This window comes from Dermochelys coriacea, chromosome 2, assembly GCF_009764565.3.
Source record: "Dermochelys coriacea isolate rDerCor1 chromosome 2, rDerCor1.pri.v4, whole genome shotgun sequence".
Taxonomy (NCBI): Eukaryota; Metazoa; Chordata; order Testudines; family Dermochelyidae; genus Dermochelys; species Dermochelys coriacea.
In genome coordinates, this window is record NC_050069.1 from 42,743,080 (window position 1) to 42,768,195 (window position 25,116).

At 41.1% G+C, this 25,116-nt stretch overlaps 1 protein-coding gene and 1 long non-coding RNA gene across 7 annotated transcripts in view; one reads left to right on the forward strand and one right to left on the reverse strand.

Moving 5' to 3' along the window:
- The window catches only part of MTERF3 (mitochondrial transcription termination factor 3), a 38,694-nt gene extending 21,190 nt beyond the window's left edge, over positions 1-17,504 (forward strand). For all 5 annotated transcript variants that reach the window (XM_038388508.2, XM_038388509.2, XM_043507568.1 and 2 more), the window contains exons 6-8: positions 280-351; positions 8,436-8,597; positions 16,943-17,504. In XM_038388508.2, coding sequence (XP_038244436.1) covers positions 280-351; positions 8,436-8,597; positions 16,943-17,071 — 363 coding nt within the window. In that variant the 3' untranslated portion in view covers positions 17,072-17,504. The remainder of the gene's footprint in view (positions 1-279; positions 352-8,435; positions 8,598-16,942) is intronic.
- LOC122458628 lies at positions 17,007-24,654 on the reverse strand. Of its 2 annotated transcripts, none has more exons than XR_006278711.1 (2): positions 24,574-24,654; positions 17,007-17,903 (listed from the first exon to the last, which is right to left on the reverse strand). It is a non-coding gene; the product is annotated as an uncharacterized LOC122458628 (long non-coding RNA). The 2 variants fall into 2 exon arrangements; XR_006278710.1 differs by lacking the exon at positions 24,574-24,654 and adding an exon at positions 20,283-21,276.
- Positions 24,655-25,116: the final 462 nt, after the last annotated feature.

Genomic DNA, 25,116 nt, shown 5'->3' on the forward strand with positions numbered 1-25,116 from the left:
TTTCCGAATGGTGAAATTTGACTCCAGCTATTTATTGGTACCTTTTCCTCTCATTTTTTCCTTTCTCTTCAGACTCTCTAATCCTTGTGCTGGAGATATCATAATGAATTTTCAAGTGAAAGAATTAATTTCCTCAGACTAGAATTGAAATTCAGGAGCATGTGTGTAAAAATCCAACAAAACATTTGTGAATGTAAAATTATGTATCTGATTTACATGGATGGATTTCTAACAGTTGTGGTTTCAATAACAATAATCTTTCCCATTTTTAAATTATAGACCCGGGATTTAGTAGTTCGTCTTCCAAGGCTACTGACTGGCAGTCTTGAGCCTATAAAAGAAAATTGGCAGGTAAGCTTAAAAACATCTTAGAAGTCAATATATTGTATAGCTATCCTAATTAAAAATACAGATTTAAAATTCCTTAGACGTAAATTCCACGCAGGAGGTAATGTATTTATATGTACATATAAAACAACTTTAAGGATCTTTCTAGTAAACCTGTTTTGGTGTTTAACATTCACATTTCAGTGCACACATGCTCCAGAGCACTTTGTTTTGTTTTTTTTTAAATTTTGGATTTAGAGGATTTTTTGGGCGTAATTTACTCAGTTAAAAGTCCTGTTGACATCAACGGGTATCGTTTTCTGAGTAAACAGCAAAAGATTGGGCTGCTATCTTTTCTTAACCCAAGCTGGCAAAAAATATAGTAATTATCCCTGAGGATTTAGGAGCAAGAAATATGCAGCTGATTATCTTCTCTTGGTAGGAAGTTGAGCTGCCAAAAAGTGGATTTGACACCTATTGTCTGATAGCAGATGGTCACTATTAACAATTGTTGGATAAATAACTTGCAATTCCATAAGGACTTCTTTCCCCTTTGAAAATGTAAATTTTGTATTGCTTTAATTATTGTGCTGTCACACCAGCTAGGCCAACAGCATGATGTGCAGTAACTCAATTTGAGAAATCTTATTACCATATAATCCATAAATGAATAAAAATCTATTGTTTTCAGATGGAATAGCTGCTCTGGCAGATTTCCAGTGGTCAGGAGTGTCAATCTGGAAGGGTGTGGTGAGGGAGGAGGTTTGGAAAGGAGCAGATTGTTTCAATTAATAGCACTTTCTTTTTAATGAACTTTGAATCCCGTATCTGTGCAAGTAAAGTGTCGCAATGAATGTTTTTGAAAAGCGCAAGTTTATGTCTGTCTGTCTCTGTCTAATGAAGTACATAGTGTTGCTGTCCTTACCTTTGTGGATGGGAAGAAACAGTTCTCGTTAGTCACTAATTAAATCTAGTAATACTGTGGAAATAAGTCCCCTGAAGGCTAGATAATTCAGAGACTGCAAGTGAGATAGTCTTTAATCTTGCAGACTTGATTATAGTCTATAAGTACCTATATGTGGAGCAAATATTTAATAATGGGCTCTTCAGTTGGCAGCCCCCAGGGGCTTTCTGTGATCCAACCCATCACAGTACCTCTCTCTGTTAGACTGATGTGCCAAGACTACTTCTGTCCTTGCTTTCTTGCCCTGGCAGCTTGGGACTTCAATGCCCTGCCTGGTTTGAGCCAGACCCGCTAGCCTGCTGCAATCCCAGATCAGGTCTGAACCACGTCCCCCTAACAGCTGTAGGCTTAAACTGAAAGCAATTTAAGAAGCGTTCCTGTCTTTAACACTCAGATGCCCAACTCCTAATGGGGTCCAAACGCCAAATAAATCCATTTTACCCTGTATAAAGCTTATACAGGGTAAACTCATAAATTGTTCACCCTCTATAACACTGACAGAGAGATATGCACAGCTGTTCTCCCCTCTTCCCCCCTCCCCCCGGTGTTAATGCATAATCTGGATTAATTCATAAGTGATTTCATTAAATACAGAAAGTAGGATTTAAGTGGTTTCAAGTCATAACAGACAGAACAAAGTGAATTACCAAGCAAAATAAAATAGGACACGTAAGTCTATGTCTAATACAGTAAGAAAACTGAATACAGATAAAACCTCACCCTCAGCGGAGTTCTAGTAATCTCCTTCTACTCTTGGTCCAGCAATTACTCACATCCTCTGTAGTTACTGTCCTTTGTTCCAGTTTCTTTCAGGTATCCTTGGGGGTGGAGAGGTGATCTCTTGAGCCAGCTGAAAACCAAATGGAGGGGTCTCCCATGGGATTAAATAGACCTCCCTCCCCCTGTGTAGAATTCCAGCTATAAGATGGAGTTTTGGAGTCGCATGTCCATGTGTGACTCAGAACTTACAGGTAGCAGCCATGGTTCACATGCTGCCTTGAACGTCCTCATGTAGACTTCTGATGTGGATTGGAGCCTTCCAAGATCCATTGTCTGTTAAGTGCTTCTTGATTGGGCACTTAACTTGCAAATTCCTTTCTAAAGAAGCTGACCAAATGCCTTATTAAGGCTATTTAAAATCAAACAAGTACCAGCCAATATTCATAACTTTGAATATGACACATGCATACAAATAGGATGAATATATTCAGTAGATCATAACCTTTACATACATGTTACATGGCATATGTAGCATAAAACATATTCCAGTTATGTCATATATACATTCAAAAGCATATTTCCATAAAGTTTTATGGGGTGCAACGTCACAGGTATAACACAATCCAGTGGCTGGAAGCTAAAGCTAAATTCAGACTGGAAATAAGATATACCTTTTTAATGGTGATAGTAATTAACCATTGGAACAATTTAGCAAGAGTTGTGGTGGATTTTCCATCACTGACCGTTTTTAAATCAAGATGGGATGTTTTTCTAAGAGAGAGATTCTGGGAATTATTTTGGGGAAGTTCTGTGGTCTGTGTTATACAGAAGTTCAAACTAGAGGATCACAGAGGTCCCTTCTGGCTTTAGAATCTATGAAACTTTAGATCAGTAGTTCAAATCCAGCCTAGGTTGTAGTGGACAAGAGTTGTTACTATCAGACAGTTGTTAGATGGTCTGATGGTTCTCTGGGCACCCGGGACTGAGAGTTACCCTGCCTCTGCAACGAGGGTGTCTTGTCTGTGCCTAACTGGGTATCAGCTCCTTAATGCTACCAGTCTTTCAGCCACTCAAGTACTCTCCTCTGGGCTTTACTAGCCTTGTCTATGCCTTGCAGGTTTGTTGCATCTGAGTCCCACAGTCTGAAGCGGTCCCCTGTGGTATCCAGCCCATGACATTAGTTAATCACAGAAATGCCAGGTCCTCTGCCCCAAAAGAAGCCATGTATCCCAATTTACTAGTTTTACCTTAAATCTCCACTCCCGTATAACACACAATACAAGACAAAATCAGAAAAGCAAGTCTTGGTCTGCGCTTAGTAGTAGTTACTTTTCCTGTTTAATAAAGTAGCTTTTCCCCCAAAAAAGTTCTGTTGCAGGGCTGGCTGGCTTCACAGAAATGAGGAGCATCCAGTTTTTCATGAGAACACCCCGACTTCTTAAGATGCTTTCTCAGTAAGGGCTTGACTACAGTGCTACAGCAGCTCAGCGGCACCACTATAGCACTTTAGTGAAGATGCTGCTGTGTTGACTGGAAAGTTTCTCCCATCGGTATAATTAATCCACGTCCCTGAGAGATAGTAGCTTCTCCCGTCGATATAGTGCTGCCCACATGGTTGGGGGGTGGGGGTGCGGGAGGTAATCCTAGACTTTAAAGTCAGAAGGGACCATCGTGATAATCTAGTCTGACCTCCTGAACATTGCAGGCCACAGAACCTCACCTTCCCATTTCTCTAATAGACCCCTAACCTCTGGCTGAATTACTTAAGTCCTCAAATCATTATTTAAAGACTTCAAGTTACAGAGAAGCCACCATTTACACTAGTTTAAACTTGCAAGTGACCTGTGTCCCATGCTGCACAGGAAGGTGACACCACTCCCTCCCCCCTTCCCCCCGTCAGATTGGCAGGATATTAGGTGGGAAGGCTGTGACAGATACAGAGGCAGCAATGGTAGTCACCGAAGCAATGGAAGAGACAATGAAGACGACTGGATGTGGAAGCTGCAGGATGAACGCGATCCTGGAGCGGATACCTGACAAGAACTTTCTTTGTATGAAGTGCCGCCTGATAGAGCTGATGGAAGAGAAGACCTGAAGTTTGGAGATGCAGGTGGAAACTATGGTTGAGTTTTGAAGGGGATTCGAGCAGATGATGGCGGGAAGGCAAGAGGAGGCTGAAAGGAAATGTCAAGACTTGCAGATGCAAGCTGGACTGAAGAACTGTGAGGAGAGATTGCTGGATGAGAAAAGTGGCCAGAGGAAACATTGCCTACAAGAACCAGGCAAAGGAAAAGACCAACTAATGAAGAAGAAATAGAGCTCAGAAACAGGTTTGCTGAGTTGGTGAATGAAAAAGGGGCATGGCAGGCAGCAACTGAAAGTGGGAGGTCAAGGAAGAAGAGAAGAGTGGCTAGTCCTATAAGAAGAGGGGAAGAGTCACTGGAGATATCCAGAGTTCAGAGCCCCAGGAGAATACAAGATGACTTGCAGAAGATTGTAAGGGAGAATAAAAGACGAGGACTTGCAGCCAAAAAGAACAGGAGGAAGGCTGGAGAATCACTCCATCACCAGGAAAATGCAGGTCTACGTGATTGTTTCCTTAGTAGGGAGTCCCAAGACCCAGGCCTGTCACCAGAGCTGATTCCGAGAACAGAAACGTGTGCTGTCTGCCGGGAGCTAAGATATGGGATGTGGATCTAAGGTTGAAGAGGATCCTAATGGGAGCAGGAAAGGATCCACTGATTGTCCTTCATGTGGGAACAAATGATACAGCTAGATTCTTGCTGGAACATATCAAGGGAGATTATGCCAGGCTGGGGAAGACGCTTAAAAAATAGAGGCTTAGGTGATCTTCAGTGAGATTCTACTTGTCCCTAGAGGAGAATGAAGATGAGACAAGATTATTATGATCAACAGATGGCTCAGGCAGTGGTAATATAAGGAGGGCTTTGGGATGTTTGACCGTTGGGAGGGATTCATGGACAGAGGACAGTTCTCATGGGGTGGACTCCACCTCAGTAGTGAGGGAAATAGACTTCTGGGATGGATGTGGCAAAACTGATTTAAAAGAGCTTTAAACTAGAAACGCAGGGGAGATGGTTGGGGTATGCTCATCTAATCTCCACAGCTGATTTTAACTTTGAAAAGGAGGAAAATCAAGAAAGGATAAAACAATGGATAAAGGAATAGCAGTGGGTAGGAGAATGGACATTAAAAGGAAAAATTAGTGCCGATACCAATGAAGCTACCAATCAAGTAGGCAATACTGGCAATAGATTGAGTGTACCCAATTGGGTAAGGAATGTCAGTGAAGCTAAGCAGCAACAATTAAGATGTTTATTCAGCAATGCCAGGAGCCTGGATAACAAAATAGAGGAACTAGAACTATTAGAGCAGGAAGTGAAACCAGATATATAGGAATAACATAAAAATGTGGAATAGTTGTCATGACTGGAGTACTGGTATTGAAGGGTATGTGCTGTTCAGGAAAGAGAAATAAAGACAAAGGTGGTGGAGGAGCGTATATTAATGATGAGATTTACTGTAAAGAAATTAGAAGTGAGGAAATGGATAAGACAGAGGGCATGTCTACCCTTGCCATTTAAAGCGGAAAAAGTCCCTTTTTTTGCGTAAAACCCATGGGAGCCTTGACAATTGCTAATGACTTTTTGCAGTGAAACTCCAAAGCTTCACCGCAAAAAGAAAACCATCTCCATGAGAGGCGTACAGCTCTTACCAGTAATGCTTCTGCAGTGATGTGCAAGTGAAGACAAGTTCGTCCCTGGAGGATATCTCTCAGTGCCTAGTTTCAGAGTAGCAGCCGTGTTAGTCTGTATTCACAAAAAGAAAAGGAGTACTTGTGGCACCTTAGAGACAAACAAATTTATTAGAGCATAAGCTTTCATGAGCTACAGCTCACTTCATCGGATGCAAGTGCCTAGGTGACCACTCTGGCCAGCAGCTCTGCTGCTCCAATGCCAGGTAAACAGACATCCATCCCTCCCCTTGTAAAGCCCTGGGAACTTTGAAACTCCCCTTCCTGTTTTCTTGGCAAGTGCTCACTTATCTGGCCAGGTGACAATGCCTGCTTCACAGAGCAAGTGATCCCCTGCTTGGAGCAATGCTAAGCTACTGGAGCTTATCAGTGTTTGGGGAGAGGAGGCTGTGCAGGGACCCAGGATGCCCCGCGATCATCTCCGTCTTTCCCACAAGACCCATGTCAAACTGGAGAAAGCTGCACTGTGGGAAAGCTGCCATGGAACGCTGCTGTTCTCTGTGTTGGAAGTGCCGCTAATGTAAACACGCTCTGACGCCTGAGGAATTAAATGAGTACTCAAACCAGTACTTTACTTTCACTGGTTCCCTATCACTGGTGAAACTTGCAGCGCAAAAACTCTACAAGTATAGACATACCCAGAGTCTGTTAGTGTGAAAACTGATTTTGGGGAAAAAAGCTACTAGAGGTTCCCCTGGGCTTGTGCTTGGAGTATGCTACTGAGCCCCAGGATCCAATTTGGATATGGTAGAGACCTCTTGAATGTTTTTAATGAAATAAATACTACTGGGAATTGTGTGATTATGGGAGATTTTAACTTTCCAGATATAGATTGGAGAACAAGTGCTACTAACAATAGTAGGATCCAGATTTTCCTGAATGTGATGCTGATAGATTTCTTCACCTAATAGTCGCTGAATCAACAAGAGGAGATGCCATTTTAGATTTGGTATTGGTGAGTAGTGAGGATCTCCTAGAACATCTGGTTGTTGGGGACAACCTTGGTTCTAGTGATCATGAGTTAATTCAGTTGAAACTAAATAGAAGGATAAATAAACATATATTCTGTAACTAGGGTCCTTTATTTCAGAAGGGCTAACATTAAAAAATTAAGGGAATTAGTTTGGGAAGTGGACTGCACCAAAGGTCTCCAGGATCTGAATGTGGAGGAGGCTTGGAATTACTTTACGTCAAAGTTTCAGAAACTATGTGAAGCCTGCATCTCAAGCAAGGTGCAAATATTCATAGGGAAGGGTTGCAGACCAACTTGCATGAGCAAGCATTTCAAACAGAAAAGAAAGCAGAAAGCCTACAAGGAACGGAAGATGGGATGGATCAGCAAGGAAAGCTACCTCTTGGAGGCCAGAAAGTGTAGGGATAAAGTGAGAACTGCCAAAACCAAGCAGAGTTAGCTCTTCCAAAGGGAATTCTAACCAATAATAAAAGGTTTTATAGCCATATAAATAAAATTAAAAAGAAAAAAGTGGGACTGCTAAACACTGGGGGCGGGGGGGGGGAATTAAAGATAATCTAGGCATGGCCCAACACCAAATCAAATATTTTGCTTTTGATTTTAATAAGGCTAATGAAGATCTTAGAGGCAGTGGCAGGGTGGCTAATGGAAACGAGGATATGGATGTAGAAATTACTGCATCTGAGGTAGAAGTCAAACTCAAACAGTTTATTGGGACAAAATCAGGGGGCCCAGATAATCTCCATCCAAGAATATTAAAGGGAGTTAGGTTGGTATAACTACATTGCTCAGAGTGTGAATAAACAAAAAAATCCACACACCTGAGCAATGTAGTTATACCAATAAGTCTGTAGGGTAGACCCGGCCTTGGGAATTCTGCTTTTGGGCAAGTGGAGGTGGTTATATTGTGCAGGGATAGTATTTCTGGAGGTAAGTCTGACCATTTCCCTCTATTTTCATTCACCTCTTATCACCCAACCAATAACCTTCTCAGGCTATCAGAAGAAATATTGTTTCTTGTGTTTCCTTTGGTTTGTTGTCCCTTGTGTCATCAACCACTAATCCGGATAGAAGTGGAGGCATAAAAGGATGCCTGTTAATGAAATTGTGGGTCATAGGCCTGGGATGGCAGACATAGTTAATACAATTTAAAAAACCCTGAGAATTTTAGTATGAATACAGTTAAATCACTTGGGATGTTCACTTGGCTCTACAACAGACTTATTATGTGACCTTGGGCAAATCTTTTGATCTCTGTGCTTAGTTTTCTCATCTGTGAAATGGGGATAATAACTCTCCTACCTGACATGAGTTAAGATTAAATTTATTTATGTTTGTAAAGTGCTTTGAGATCCTCAGTTTGATTGTGCTGTAGTATGAAAGTGCAAAAGTTTTCTTATTCAGCAACCTACCAGATCACATGTGTTTATATCCTTGTTTGTTGAACACCATCAGTGTTCATGGTGGTCTATAACATAAAGCAACTCAGTTTCTGTCCCAAAGCAATTTAGTCTGAACATGGTGGACGCTATAGTTTAGATACCCGCAGCTATATGATCAGTGATTGGAAAATCTTAGTAGTATGGATAACTTATTTTTTAAAAAATATAACTAGTTTCAGTGATGTGTTAAGAAAAATCAAATTATCATAGCTGATTTATTATTTCTTTTTTCAGGCATGCCAGGTTGAACTTGGTTTTCGGCGTAATGAAATTCAGCATATTGTATCTAAAATCCCCAAGATTTTAACTGCAAACAAAAAGAAGCTTACAGAAACTTTTGACTACCTACACAATGTAATGGGCATTCCCCACCACATCCTTACAAACTTCCCTCAAGTAAGAGATTTAAGAATTGTGGGTTAAAGTGTAATTGCCGTCAAAACAAGGAGTTTGATTTCCTTCACTGGGCCAGCACTGAGGGCAAAATTATACAACCGCCAAAATCCACAGGGATTCTTCAAGTGATCTGTGGCAGCAAAAAGTAGTTTGGGGCTTGGCATAAATTAGAACAATTTTTATCAGTAATTCACTCTTGACTAGTTCAGTGGAGCAACAGGTAGCTGTGCTAAAGATTTCAATTTGGGAGCTCATTTAGCACCTTTTTTCTTCCTTGGTCCAGTGAACATAATAATCTTGTTTTCTATGGTTATGCCAGTGGTGATCTCTACTGGCTGATTTACAATATAGATAAGTGTCTGCTACATCGAACGCCATTGTTGGAGCCTTCATCATCTGCACCTCGGATACTCAGACTGACGCTCGGGAGCGGCAAGTGGTTCTTTAATGTCTCCCCTGCGGCTCTTTGCAGCACATGATACTAAAACACTGTGATTTAATTATTAACCAATCAGGATGCTTTTACTATATTATTAACCAATTGTAGAATACTTGGTAATTTGCTGTGAGAATAATATATACGTATAAAAATAGTAAATGAAACAATGAATTCATACTACTGTGGCTCTTTTGAGTAATGTTGATTGCTAATTTGACTCCTGAGCCACTAAGGTCTGACTACCACTGGACCTAAGGTTTTCATGTCAGTTGAGGGGGGAAATAGGAAGGACACTGGAGAAAGTTCTTTCTAAATTATTGGAAAATCTAATCCAAAAAATCCAAACTCTCTTCATCAGGTATTTAACTAGTTCTAAAAATGCAGTTCTCGCAATGACTTCTTTCAGATTTACCCTGTTTCTAAGTTAAGTATTTTAGCTGGCAGAAGTTTAATATCATTAAATAGCTTGAATGTAATTTTGTGTATTGCCTTTAGAATATATATAGCAAGCAACAAAATGTCTTTACACATCAGTGTACTTCTTAGTACATTCACATAAAAAAGAATCTGACACTTCATAAAAGGGCAGACAAATAAACAGTGACAAGTTTTTAAAGTGCTTGTACACAAATGCTAGAAGTCTAAATAATAAGAAGGGTGAACTAGAGTGTCTCGTGTTAAAGGAGGATATTGATATAATAGGCATCACAAACCTGGTGGAGTGAGGACAATCAATGGGACACAATCATTCTGGGGTACAAAATATATTAGAAGGACAGAACAGGTCGTGCCAGGGGAAGAGTGGCACTATATGTGAAAGAAAATGTAGAATCAATTGAAATAAAAATCTTAAATGAATCCACATGTTCCATAGAATCTCTATGGATAGTAATTCCATGCTCTAATATGAATATAACAGTAGGGATCTATTATTGACCACCTGATCAGGACAGTGATAGTGACAATGAAATGCTAAGGGAGATTAGAGAGGCTATCAAAATAAAGAACTCAATAATAGTGGGGGATTTCAATTATCCCATATTGACTGGGTACATGTCACCTCAGGACGAAATGCAGAGACAAAATTTCTGAATGCTTTAAGTGACTGCTTCTTGGAGCAGCTGATAAGGAACCCACAAGGGGAGAGGCAACTCTCGATTTAGTCCTGAGTGGAGCGCAAGATCTGGTCCAAGAGGTAACTATAACAGGACCGCTTGGAAATAGTGACCCTAATATAATAACATATAATATTCCTGTGGGAAGAACACCTCAACAGCCCAACACTATGGCATTTAATTTCAGAAAGGGGATCTATGCAAAAATGAGGAGATTGGTTAAACAGAAATTAAAAGGTACAGTGACTAGAGTGAAATCCCTGCAAGCTGCATGGACACGTTTTAGAGGCTCAACTTAAAACCCCAAATAAAAAAACACACTAAAAGAACTAAAAAAGAGCTACCGTGGCTTAACAGCCATGTAAAAGAAGCAGTGAGAGATAAAAAGGCATCTTTTAAAAAGTGGAAGTCAAACCTTAGTGAGGTAAATAGAAAGGAGCATAAACACTGCCAACTTAAGTGTAAAAATGTAGTAAGAAAAGCCAAAAAGGAGTTTGAAGAACAGCTAGCCAAAACTCAAAAGGTAATAACAAAATGTTTAAGTACATCAGAAGCAGGAAGCCTGCTAAACAACCTGTGGGGCCCTGGACGATCGAGATACAAAAGGAGCACTTAAAGATGATAAAGTGATTGCAGAGAAACTAAATGAATTCTTTTGCTTCAGTCTTCATGGCTGAGGATGTTAGGGAGATTCTGAAACCTTTTGTAGGTGACAAATCTGAGGAATTGTCACTGTTTGAAGTGTCACTAGGTGAGGGTTTGGAATTAATTGAGAAACTTAACAGTAACAAGTCATCGGGACCAGATGGCATTCACCCAAGAGTTCTGAAAGAACTCAAATGTGAAATTGCGGAACTATTAAGTATGGTTTGTAACCTGTTCTTTAAATCAGTTTCTGTACCCAATGACTGGAAGATAGCTAAAGTAACACCAATATTTAAAAATGGCTCTAGAGGTGATCCTGGCAATTACAGACTGGTAAGTCTAACGTCAGTACCGAGCAAATTAGTTGAAACAATAGTAAAGAATAATATTGTCAAACACATAGAAGAATGTAAATTGTTGGGCAAAAGTCAACATGGTTTCTGTAAAGGGAAATCATGTCTTACTAATCAAGAGTTCTTTGAAGCAGTCAACAAACATGTGGACAAGGGGGATCTAGTGGACAGAGTATACTTAGATTTCCAGAAAGCCTTTGACAAGGTCCCTCACCAAAGGCTCTTACGTAAATTAAGTTGTCATAGGATAAGAGGGAAGATCCTTTCATGGACTGAGAACTGGTTAAAAGACAGGAAACAAAGGGTAGGAATAAATGGTAAATTTTCAGAATGGAGATTGGTAACTAGTGGTGTTTCCCAATGGTCAGTCCTAGGATAAATTCTATTCAACTTATTCATAAATGATCTGGAGAAAGGAGTAAACAGTGAGTTGGCAAAGTTTGCAGATGATACTAAACTGTTCAAGATAGTTAAGACCAAAGCAGACTGTGAAGAACTTCAAAAAGATCTCAAAAAACTAAGTGATCGGGCAATAAAATGGCAAATGAAATTGAATGGGGATAAATGTAAAGTAATGCACATTGGAAAAAATAACCCCAACTATACATACAATAAGATGGGTGCTAATTTAGCTACAACAAATCAGGAGAAAGATCTTGGAGTCATCATGGATAGTTCTCTGTAGACAGCCACGCAGTATGCAGCAGCAGTCAAAAAAGCAAATGGGATGTTAGGAATCATTCAAAAAGGAATAAAGAATAAGATGGAGAATATCTTATTACCCTTATATAAATACATGGTTTGCCCACATCTTGAATACTGCATACAGATGTGGTCCCCTCATCTCAAAAAAGATATACTGGCATTAGAAAAGGTTCAGAAAAGGGCAACTAAAATTATTAGGGGTTTGGAACGGGTCACATATGAGGAGAGAGTAAAGAGGCTAGGACCTTTCAGCTTGGAAAAGAAGAGACTTAAGGGGTTGAAATGATAGAGGTATATAAAATCATGTGTGGTGTGGAGAAAGTGAATAAGGAAAAGTTATTTACTTGTTCCCATAATATAAGAACTAGGGACCACCAAATGAAATTAATGGGAAGCAGGTTTAAAACAAATAAAAGGAAGTTCTTCTTCACACAGTGCACAGTCAACCTGTGGAACTCCTTGCCTGAGGAGGTTGTGAAGCCTAGGACTATAACAGGGTTTAAAAGAGAACAGGATAAATTAATGGAGGCTAAGTCCATTAATGGCTATTAGCCAGGATGGGTAAGGAATGGTGTCTCTAGCCTCTGTTTGTCAGAGGGTAGAGATGCATGGCGGGAGAGAGATCACTGATCTTACCTGTTAGGTTTGCTCCCTGTGGGGCACCTGGTATTAGCCACTGTCGATAGACAGGATAGACACCTTTGGTCTGACCCAGTATGGCCCTTCTTATGTTCTTAGACTTCTTAAAATCTTTACTGAGGTGTATTGCACAAATAGTTGAGTTCCTGATGATTAACTTTTTTTTTCTACTGCCTTGTTTAAATGATTTTAGACCTTACATTTACTATCATCCTAAAAATAATCAGTATATTTTGGGTTACTTTACCCACTGCTGAAATGAAGTCACCTCTGAGTGGAACATGGCAACTTTTTACAAGAAAAACATGTGCAATTTAAAACTGCAAGGAGCAGTTTCAGAAGGAATGAAATGATTGTAGCCGTGACACTTAGTCTAACATCCTAATTTTGAAGTTAAAAGCCATGGGATGGCTAATCTTAAGAAGTCAAGACCAAACAAAAAGAAGGTCAACTAACAGATTGTTGGGGAGGACTCTTCTCTCTCTCCATCCAGGATCTTGATTGTCATTTTTCCTTGGGGAAAAAATTAAATCTCATGTGATCTCCCATCACTGCCTGTATCTCCACCCTTCCCTCTCAACATTCTCTAACACAGGGGTTCTCAAACTGGGGGTCGTGACCCCTTAGGGGATCATGAGATTATTACATGGGGGTCGTGAGCTGTTAGCCTTGACTCCCAAACCACGCTTCACCTCCAGCATTTATAATAGTGTTAAATATAAAAAAGTGTTTTTAATTTATAGGAGGGGGTCACACTCAGAGGCTTGCTGTGTGGAAGGGGTCACCAGTACAAAAGCTTGAGAACCACTGCTCTAACACTAAATCCAATGGCCTTAGTGTCTATCTCCCTATTCATCTTCCTGCCTTTAGTACTATTCACGTCATCCCTTAGGTTCATTACTCCATTCCTCTTGGTTCTTCTCCTAACTACATGTTTAGCCATTCTTTCTGCATACATTTTGAAGGCTTTTTGTCTGTTGTGAGTCCCTGAAAGCTCAGTTCTTTGACCCATCAGCTTTTCTGCCTGTGCTCTATCCTTGGTGGGGCCCATGGACTCACTATTAACTATTGCCTTTATCCTGATGATTCACAAATATAAGCTGTCTTCAGCAGCTGAGTCTCATCTTTGTGTCTCTAACATTTCATTTTAGATAATGGATCATTACCATTTCAAGCCTCATGCAAAACTGAACACACAAACTTCCTTAGCAAGCCTCTCAGCTACCTCTTTTCCACAACAATTGATGCCACCGTCCTCTGCTACCTAGGATTATAACTAAGGCTAAGTTTTTGTCACTGATATTTTTAGTAAAAGTCACGGACAATAATGAAAAATTCACGGAAGCCTGTGACCCATCCTTGACTTTTACTAAAAAATACCCATGACAAAATGGGTAAATGGGGGTGGGGGGTCCTGGGAGCTCCAGGGTCCCCCCTGCTGCTCGCAGCAGCCACGAGCTTCAGGGGTTCTCTTGCCACCCGCAGTGGCTGAGTTTAGTGGATCCCCCCTGCCAGAAGCGGTGTATGGGAGCACTGTAGATCCCCCCTGCCACCCAGGGCGGCCACGAACAGCAGGGATTCCCCCGCCACTCTTGGTGGCCAGGAGCTGCAAGGCTGCCCCCTGCCACCCATGGTAGCCGGAAGCTGCAGGGCTCCCCCACAGCTCCCTACCTCCACAGGCGGCAGGGGACCCTGCAGCTCCCAGCTGGCGCTAGTTGCAGTCCTAGAGATCTTTTGAAAAGTCATGGATATCCGTGACCTCCATGACTAAATTGCAGCCTTAATTATAACCAAGGGCTCATCTTCGATGCTTCCCTTCCCCCCCCCCCCCCCAACCTGTAAGCCATGTGCAAAAATCTGGTCCTTCTGTCCTGATGACCAGATTATTTGTCCACATCCTAATTAGCTCCGGGCTTGAATACTACAGTCTCCTTCTCTCAGATCTTTTTAGCACCTACCTTTTGTCCATCCAAAATCCTTTTTCTCACTCATTATTGCTTCCACCAGCTCATCCCCCTCTTATGATGCTTCACTGCCTCCCCATTGTGCTGCACATAATGTTCAAGTGTCATGTCTTTACTTTTAAGGTCTTCCATCATTCATCCATGCTAGTCACTAGAGAGAAAGATGGCAACCTTCATGTGGTCGCTACCTGTTAAGTGCTTCAGCATGACCAGAGCCATCAGCAATGGTGACCAAACACCATGACAACCTTGTGGTCCAAAAAGCAACTCAAGTGACAATCTTAAGTGAAATGGCCCTTTTCAGGCAAACACTGAAACATTGGCTTATATCTCTGTTTTCCAACTCAGTGCAGAAGGGGCCTCTCTTCTGCAAAATGTGATTACCTGACTAAGCTACTATGCAAACAGAAGACTGATGTCCTCACTTATCCAATAATAAAAAAGCATTGCAGTGTCATATGAAAGAAGAAGATACATCTCTGACCTGGTTTCTGTATGTCTTCTCTGCCCTCTTTACTCTGCCAATATCATCAGCTTTGATGCCTCGTGTTCTCCTCTCAGACACATCTTCTCTTTTGCTACCCCTTATGCTGGGAACAGCCTCCTCAAATCTTTCACCAAGCCGCCTCCCTTGCCTCATTCAAATTTCTCCTAAAAAATTTTGTCCTCTATTCTGCCATCTTGTTTACAAGAAGTGAGGGGAGAAAAGATGACAATTTTATTAACATAACCATTAAAATAGTCTTAATTGTCACACACTTTCATCTTATTCCCTTATTGTCTGTTTCTGATCCTCACTTACTGCCATGTCATATTTAGATGTTAAGCTTTTTGGGGGCAGGAACATAGGCACTGCCTACCAGAACAGACTAGTGGTCCATCTGGTCCGGTATCCTGTCTCCAAGAGTGGCCAGAGTAAGAATACCATACCAATACCAGCCTCTTCAGAGGAAAGTGGAAGAAGCCCTGCCGTCAACAGTTCTGGATAATCTGCCCCCAAGTAAAGATTCTTCTTAACTTCCCTTAAAGAAGTTGAGTGATGCTCTGAAGCATGAGAAATTATATTCCTCTCAAAACTCTTGAGTTTGTTTTAATCCATACTGTTATATCTCTGGATACCTTATCCATATAAATGCCCAATCCCTATTTGAATCCTATTGACCGCTTGGCCTCAGTGTTATTTTGTGAAAATGAGTTCCACAAGCTAATTGCGTACTGTATGATATAAACTTCCTTTTATCAGTTTCATCACATATTCTGTTGGTTCTGCATTATGAATGGTGAATATACCTAATATACCACCACTCTACCATTCATTATTTTGTACTGTATCATGTCCTCATCCCCTCTTATTTGTCTGTTTTCTAAAATACAATCCTAGTCTGAAATTCTTTTCATATGGAAGCTTCTGTTTGCCTGCAATCATTCTTGTTGCTTATCTCTGAACTCCCATTTGTGCTATATCCTTTTTTGAAATAAGGTGACTGACTAGAACTGAACATAGTATTTCAGGTTAGAGAGTATTATTGATTTATGGGTTAGCATATAAAGGGGATGCTGCTTAACAGCAAACCGATGTTAATAATTTTCAGTTAATGAGACCTGATTCCATCACATTACCTTTAATATTAATGGGATTTGGATATTGGTAACAGGCATGCTGCTTACTTTTTTTTTTATTGATTGGAGTAAGGGCCCCATCCACAGGCAGGTTTGCAGGGCTGCAGCTAGGGAAGGAAATCCTAGGGCAGTGCGGTACCTCTCCCTGTACTCTCCAGGGTGCGTCCTGACCTGGCACTGGAGTCCCAGGCTTAGCACATCAGAGAACTTTCTTCCCTGGCGGCCAGCTCTTCACAGGAGTTAGCCGTCTCGGGTGCTCGCATCCCTGCCCACTGGGGAAGGCCCTGCAGGAGTCCTGGCGCTGCGGACGGGGAAAGGAGGTTGTGGGAAGGCTGCAGTCCAAATGCCGGGGTTTTCCAGGGGGAGTGAAGGCACTGGGGGTCCATGGGGAGGCATAGTACCTCTCCAAGTGCTCTCTGGGCTGCATTCTGCATGCACCAGCTGCAGACAGGCTTGCAGTGCTGCAGGCAGGGAAGGCACGTCCCAATGCTTTCTTCCCTGGCTGCAGCTCTGCAAACTTACCTTCTGCTTATTGGCAACTTCCAGATAATGACAACTTTTTGCTGGGAACCAAGCAGTAGCTAATAAATGGAATCCACTGTATGAAGTTACTTTCTAGAGATTTATCGTCACTTATTTATTCTTTGTTTAATTCCAACAGTGTTAATTTTTTTTTTTTAAAAAAGGAATGTAGTGTAGCATCTGGCTCATATGCTTAATGAGGAATGGTTTAGAAAAATGGAGGGGGGAAGATGCAAAATTTTCATTTTTATTCAGAACTTTTACTTTAGTTGCAAAACTTTTAGTTTAGATGTACTTATAGAGCCTGAAGCTTATAAAACTCAGCCTTTCTTTTGTTTCCTAGGTTTTCAATTCAAAGCTATTACGATGTCAAAGAAAGACATATGTTTCTTACATTTTGGGAAGAGCACAGTATGACCCAGCACAGCCCAGCTACATCTCTCTGGACAAACTAGTATCCCATGCCCGATGAGGTGTTTGTACAGAGGTTGCCAAGGCCTCAGTAAAGGACTTTGAAAAATTCTTAAAAACACTTTAATTAGTAACACATGTAAAAAGAGAGAGAATGTTATGAAATAAATGTATTTTACAAAAACTGCTCTTTCTTCTGTCCCTTAACTGCTTATTTACTGGTTTAAAAAGTTATTGCTTATGAAATTACTGCAATGTGTAAGGATAAAGACATATCTTTTAAATTGATTTAAAATATGGATTTCTTAATGGAAAAGGGTTAAGCAAATGTATGTATAATTATTGACGTAATTCTTGAAATGAAATCCTAATTTTCATTCATGATTGGCAATGCAGCCAATTAAAAACATAAACTTATAAAGCATGTTAAAATTGATTTTTTGCTACTTTTTCACCTACAGTTTGTTTCAATATATTGTAAGATGAAAAACTGATCCTCTTTTTAGTTTGCTTGGATGGACACAGTTGCACTTTCTGAATGAGACAGATAATGCTGGAGCAGCAAGATTATTATTCTTTACTACTAGTGTTAGTGGTTGATTCAATTCTGTTGCACCACCTATACATGCTCTGACATGGTGGCTCTCACACCAAAGGACTTCTTAACACCTTCCATCTTTCTTAAGGTGGACACTGAGGTTACTCTAACAGTAACTAGACAACTAAGCAAATCTGTTCTTTAAAAATATCAAAGTACCATAATCATTAAAGGATAGCAAGTTGAAATTTAGTCCACTTACAAAATAGAAAGAAATACTTTGATACTTCACTTGTCAATCTGTGTAGTTTTACAATCCATTTTCCTGTCTTTTTTGTCTCTTCCCTTTTGCTGTCTGAAAGAGAGAAAGTGCTGTTGTGTATACAAAGTTAACTGAAAAACAACTATGTTCCACACAACTTTCAGTTATAGTAATGTTGGAAAATGTAATAATAGATAAATATATTCAGATGGAAGTGATCTAAACTGACTGCATTCATTAATACAGAATTATAAGAAACGAACACCTTCATGGTCCATGCTACTTGCCAAGCTGAATAAAATGCATAAAGTAAATTAAACTGGAGTAGACACTTTCTGATCTTGTTTACAGTCAGTATGATTCTTCGTGCTAGCATAATGGTGTAGTGTTTGTCTTATAAATATTTTAAAAAGTTTAAAAACTAGATATTTTAATTCAAATATATTAAAATGCAATGAAAATATTCCCACTGATATAATTTTTGTTTTTAAAAAGCTAAAATTTGGAGCCTATGTTCCCTAATAGTTCTCTCCCTTTAAAGCAGTGATACTCAGACTGAGGCTCGGGAGCTGCAAGTAGCTCTTTGCAGCACTATAGTATTTCTAATAATTAGATTAACCAATCCAGCAACAAAACAGCTTCTACAACACCTTACTGGTTACCCAGAAGCCAAGAACACAATTCCCTTAAAACAATCCAGCCTTGGGCTCCCACCCAGGCAGCCAAGTCAAATACGATGAGGATTATTGAAAATCTTATTCATTATATAAAAAATTCTATGAATCCCAAAGGATCGGACACATTACCCACCAGGTCAATGAATATTTCAGTTCTTACCCAAATACACGCTTACAGCCAATTCTTATTAACTAAACTAAAATTTATTTTAAAAGGAGAGAGTGAGTATAAGTTAAAAAATCATTATACATACAGATAGGAATAAAGTTCTTAGTTTAGTTTCATAGTAGAGATGGTGAGCTTTAGAGTTGCAAAAAGTTCTTTCAGAATAAGTTCCACTGGACTATAACCTATGTCCAATTTCAGGATGACCCAGACTGTAGCCGGGGACCTCAGTCCTGTGACTCAAACTTTCCTTGATGGAGCTTAAGCAGATCTGAGATAACAGGATCAGGGCCCAAGAGTTCTCTTTATAGTTCTCTGGCAGCTTCTTGACAGCAGTCGAATAATAGATGAAGCACTGTGGCTTTGAAGTAGGCCTATTTCCTAAGCATCACTAGTAATTAGCTGTATGGATTAGCATAAGGCAACTGTCCATCTTCCACCATTTACAGGTAGTTTATTACATATTTCAAAGAGAAATAGACTGATATTACTACATTCGCTGTTCATTTAAATGTTAATATTTCCCTTTGATCTTTGAATCAATAGAACATAGTGACATAGTGACAGACATAGTGAATCTAGTGACACTTTTAATCTCTAACAAGATATAGGTAATCATAGACTATTACAATCACTATCTTCTTCCAATTCCTTAACAATACAAGTCTACATTTCAAAGCTCCAGTCTATCTAACATGGCTTTGCTAGCTATTTATAAGGAATAGCCCTAGTTACCATTTATTTCTCTCCTAGTATGTCTTTAGAGGTAGAATTTGGGTAATTTTGCCTGCAAGTTGTTTAACCTTTTCTGGTTCAGTGTCACAATTACAATCATGAGAGCAATTGCCATTGATTTAAAATAAAACCAACAAAATGGATTCTGGAGCACAATTCTGCAGGATGGAGTGGATTCTGCTGTGAAATTGCAGAATAGACCGATCCTGGGGTCTAGCAAGTACCTAACCTTTTAAATGGAGCATGCATAAGAGGGGAGTTTGAATAAAAGGATGGTTATAGTTGCTGAGGTTGCCTTAAGTCTACTTTTCTATACCTTCCATGGATGCCAATGTGAGGAGGAAGGCCCTCAGCCCTGGAACCCTGTCTGCAGTGCCTGAGACAACGTTGGGAAAGGGAAGATCCCAATTCTGATTGCTTATGAGAGATGGGGAGGGAGAATTAGGGCAGGGAGCTGGATTCCTGAGCTGGGTGGGCCTCTTCAGGCTCCCAGGGCTCTGGAAACGATGTGGTGTCTGTGTCCTTAGTCAAGAGGGGAAAGGATAAATCTTTTGCTACGCTGGTAAAGCTAGTATGTATTCCCTATGGCTTCTCGACACTTAAAATGCTACAAGAGCACAGTTGTGCCATTGCAACTCTTCAGTGTAGACACTACATATGCCAACAGGAGGGATTCTCCTACCTGTGTAGGTAATCCACCTCTCCAAGAGGCAGTATCTAGGTTGACAGAATTCTTCCATTGACTTACTGCTGTCTACTTCGGGACTGGTCTACACTACCAACTTAGGTCGACATAAGCCACATTAAGTCAATCTAATAATATATAATATGTCTATACTACCGAGTCCCTTCCGCCGACCTAAGTGGCCTGTAAAGTTGCCTTCTGTACTTCACCTCCACGAGAGGCATAGCGCTTGATTCGACATCCATGGGTCAACATGAGGATAGTGTAGACACTGCACTGTGTAATTCAAATGAATTGGCCTCTAGGTCTCTGCTGTGACTGCTATGAAGAGCACTTTCAACTCCAGGGTATGTCAGCCACGTACACAGGAAACAGCCGCTCCCCTGTTAAAGCGCCAGGAGCTTTTGAATTTTCATTTCCTGTTTGATCAGCATGGAGAACTTGCCAACAAAGATGATCATGGAGACTCAAGGCCGCAAATGCGCTCCAGCAAGGAATACAGAGGAGGTGGTGGATCTTATTGCTGTGTGGAGAAGAGTCCGTGTGGGCAGAGCTCCGATCCAGCAGAAGAAATGCAGACATCTATGCTAAGATTGCGTGGAGGAAAAGGACTACACCAGGGACACACTGCACTGCCCCCTGAAAATAAAGGAGCTTCTGCAAGCATACCAGAAGATAAGCGAGGCAAACAGTCGTTCTGGTTCTGCCCCACAAACAAGCCGTTTTTATGAGGAGCTGCATGCTATTCTTGACAGCGACCCCACCGCTACCCCACATGCTCCGTGGATACCTCCCAGAAGCCCCAGGTGACCCTGAGCAACAACAAGGAGGGCATTGTTGAGAAAGAGGAGGAGAACGTGAGGCAGGCAAGTGGAGGATCCATTCTCCCTGACAGCCAAAAACTGTTTTTAACCCTGGACCCTACCCCTTCACGGGACCAGTTGGCAGCAGAGCATGAGGCCAGGGAAGGCACCTCTGGTGAGTACACATTTCCAATCAAATTGTAAGGGTTACATGATATTATTTTTTATGTTTAATCTGAACAAAAACATAGGTGTAGTGGGTATCGGTGGCTACACCAGCTACACAGAGGGTGCTCTCCAAAAAAAGACTGTTTATGTGCATGGGGATGGCCTGGGAATCTGCCATGGATATCTCTAGGAAGCTTTCATGGAGGTACTCTACAATCCTTTCAGTTTTCTCAGAAGGGCTTCCTTATTTTGTTCACCACAGTAGGACACTTTCCTGTGCCACTCCAGTATTAAGAACATAAGAATGGCCATACTAGGTCAGACCAAAGGTCCATCTAGCCCAGTATCCTGTCTTCCAACAGTGGCCAATGCCAGGTGCCCCAGAGTGAATGAACAGAACAGATAATCATCAAGTGATCCATCCCCTGTCGCCTATTCCCAGCATCTGGCAAACAGAGGCTAGGGACACCATCCCTGCCCATCCTGGCTAATAGCCATTGATGGACCTATCCTCCATGAATTTATCTAGTTCTTTTTTTAACCCTGTTATAGTCTTGACCTTCACAACATCCTTTGGCAAGGAGTTCCACTGGCTGACTCTGTGTTGTGTGAAAAAATACTTCCTTTTGTTTTAAACCTGCTGCCCATGAATTTCATTTGATGGCCCCTAGTTCTTGTGTTATGGGAAGGAGTAAATAAGATTTCCTTATTTACTTTCTCCACACCAGTCATGATTTTATAGAAGTCTTTCGTATCTCCTTAGTCATCTCTTTTCCAAGCTAAAAAATCCCAATATTATTAATCTCCCCTTGTACATCAGCCGTTCAATACCCCTAATAATTCTTGTTGCCCTTTTCTGAACCTTTTCCAATTCCAATATATCTTTTTTGAGATGGGATGACCACGTCTGCACACAATATTCAAGATGTGGACATACAATATGTCATAAAGGGAAGGGTAAACACCTTTAAAATCCCTCCTGGCCAGAGGAAAAACCCTTGCATCTGTAAAGGGTTAAGAAGCTAGGATAACCTCACTGGCACCTGACCACAATGACCAATGAGGAGACAAGATACTTTCAAAGCTGGAGGGAGGGAGAAACAAAGGGTCTGTCTGTCTGTGTGATGCTTTTGCTGGGGACAGAACAGGAATGGAGTCTTAGAACTTAGTAAGTAATCTAGCTAGATATGCATTAGATTATGATTTCTTTAAATGGCTGAGAAATTAGACTGTGCTGAATAGAATGGATATTCCTGTCTTTGTGTCTTTATGTAACTTAAGGTTTTGCATAGAGGGATTCTCTATGTTTTGAATCTAATTACCCTGTAAGGTATTTACCATCTTGATTTTACAGAGGTGATTCTTTTTACCTTTTCTTATATTAAAATTCTTCTTGTAAGAAAATGAATGCTTTTTTAAATTGTTCCTAAGATCCAAGGATTTGGGTCTGTGGTCACCTATGCAAATTGGTGAGGATTTTTATCAAGCCTTCCCCAGGCAGTGGGGTGCAAGGTTTTGGTGAGGATTTTGGGGGGAAAGACTTTTCCAAACAACTCTTTCTCAAAAAATAAACCCGGACGTTTGGTGTTGGCAGTTGAAGTCCAAGGGCAAAAGGTAAAATAGTTTGCACCTTGGGGAAGTTTTAACCTAAGCTGGTAAAAGTAAGTTTAGGAGGTTTTCATGCAGGTCCCCCCATCTGTACCCTAGAGTTCAGAGGGGGAAGGAACTTTGACACCATGAATTTATATAAAGGCAATATGATATTTTCTGTCTTATCTATTCCTTTCTTTATGATTCCCAACATTGTTTGCTTTTTTTTCTGCCACTTCACATTGAGTGAATATTTTCAGAGAACTATCCACAATGACTCCAAGATCTCTTTCTTGAGAGGTAATAGCTAATTTACATGAAGCCGGTTTAACTAATCACATCAGCCACACTATCAGAGGCTCGTTCACCTGCGCATGTACCAATGTGATATATACCATCATGTGCCGGCAATGCCCCCCTGCCATGTACGTTGGTCAAATTGGACAGTCTCTATGTAAAAGGATAAATGGACACAAATCAGATGTCAAGAATTATAACATTCGAAAACCAGTCGGAGAACACTTCAATCTCTCTGGTCATTCGATTACGATCTAAGAGTGGCTATTCTTCAACAAAAAAATTTCAAAAACAGACCCCAACAAGAGACTGCTGAATTGGAATTAATTTGCAAACTGGATATAATTTAATTTAGGCTTGAATAGAGACTGGGAGTGGATGGGTCATTACACAAAGTAAAACTATTTCCCCATTATTCCCCCCCTTCCCCCGATTCCTCAGACGTTCTCGTTAACTGCTGGAAATGGCCCACCTTGATTATCACTACAAAAGGTTTTCTTCCCCCCCCCCCCCCCCGCCAATAGCTTATCTTAAGTGATCACTATTCCTTACAGTGTGTATGATAACACCCATTGTTTCATGTTCTCTGTGTATATAAATCATCTCCCCACTGTATTTTCCACTGAATGCATTTGATGAAGCGAGCTGTAGCTCACGAAAGCTTATGCTCAAATAAATTTGTTAGTCTCTAAGATGCCACAAGTACTCCTTTTCTTTTAACTTTGTAGCGTAGACATGGCTTTAGTTCTTCTTAACTATGCCCTTAAGCCATGTCATTAAACTGAGCTAATTTTCTGCTGTAGACCAGGCTTTAGGATCAGTACTGAAGTAGGGAGTCTCCATAGAACTAGGAAAATGTTTGTTTTAATTTAGCGTGCTTTTCTTTTAAAACTTGTTCCATAGTGGCTTTCTCAAGTTCTTCCTATTCCTAGACAGTGAATTAAACTGCTTAAGTAAATTGGTCAGCCATTAGTAATGCTTGTGATCTTTTCCACTTCAGAAAAAATTCTCAATACCTCTGATATGTGCAATGTTTCAAAATAAAGTTGTAATTTAAAAAAAAAAAAGCGCTAATAATTCATAGTAGTGGTATCCTAATAGTTTTATAGGTTTCAGAGTAGCAGCCGTGTTAGTCTGTATTCGCAAAAAGAAAAGGAGTACTTGTGGCACCTTAGAGACTAACAAATTTATTAGAGCATAAGCTTTCGTGCATCCGATGAAGTGAGCTGTAGCTCACGAAAGCTTATGCTCTAATAAATTTGTTAGTCTCTAAGGTGCCACAAGTACTCCTTTTCTTAATAGTTTTATGTGTCAATGAGTATCTTGTTGTGGGCTGGTATAAGAAGAACCAGCCCTAGAATTTCACCAGTTCTTGCATAAGGGATAACTCTATCACAGGATTATGAACCTAGAACATCTGCCACTCAATGCCAGGGCTATACCTCTTGGGCTATTAGACTGGTTTCCTACAGTGTTTCAGCTGTTTGAACTGTCATGTATTTGCTAAGCAAGTTAAATGTTCAAAGTAGTCCAAAATACAGGAGCACTACTCTTGTGTAGTCAGCATTCTGCCATCACCTGACTTGACTCAATATTTCATCACTCTCTATTTTTGGAGAGACTTTAACCCCTCAATACTCACAACATGGGGGGGGGTAGATTTGAAGCCCAATAAAAGGTCAGCTGGCATGAGAGAGGCAAGACACAAACCTAACAAGGGCTCCCCGCGGTTGCAGCATGTCCATACTGCACCATTCTTCACTGGGGGGGGGGGCGGGGGTTGGGCAGTCGATCAAATTCAGTCTGTTTGGCCTCCTTAGAGTGTAAGCTCTTTGGGGCAGGGACCGGCTCTCGCCAGGTTGGTGTGGTGCCTAGTCCTGACCGCGGCTGGTCGTCCAAGGGCTGCTGCAATATCCAGCACCCGGAGGAGAATATGGACATTTACAGCGCCCTGCCCTGGCACAGGACCCACCAGAGACCCTGGGCGCCCGTGGTCGTAGCCTGCCCTCCTTGCGGAGTCGGGCCGAAGGGACGAGCCAAAGGAAGCGGCTCCTGCGCGCGGATGACTGAGGCGCCCCGGCCCTGGTCACCCTCCCTAGCGCGGCCTCCTCGCGCGCCTCTGCTTTGCCCAGGACGGAGCCTTCCAGGCAGCCGGGGCCCTGCCGAGCCGCCGGGACAGCCACGG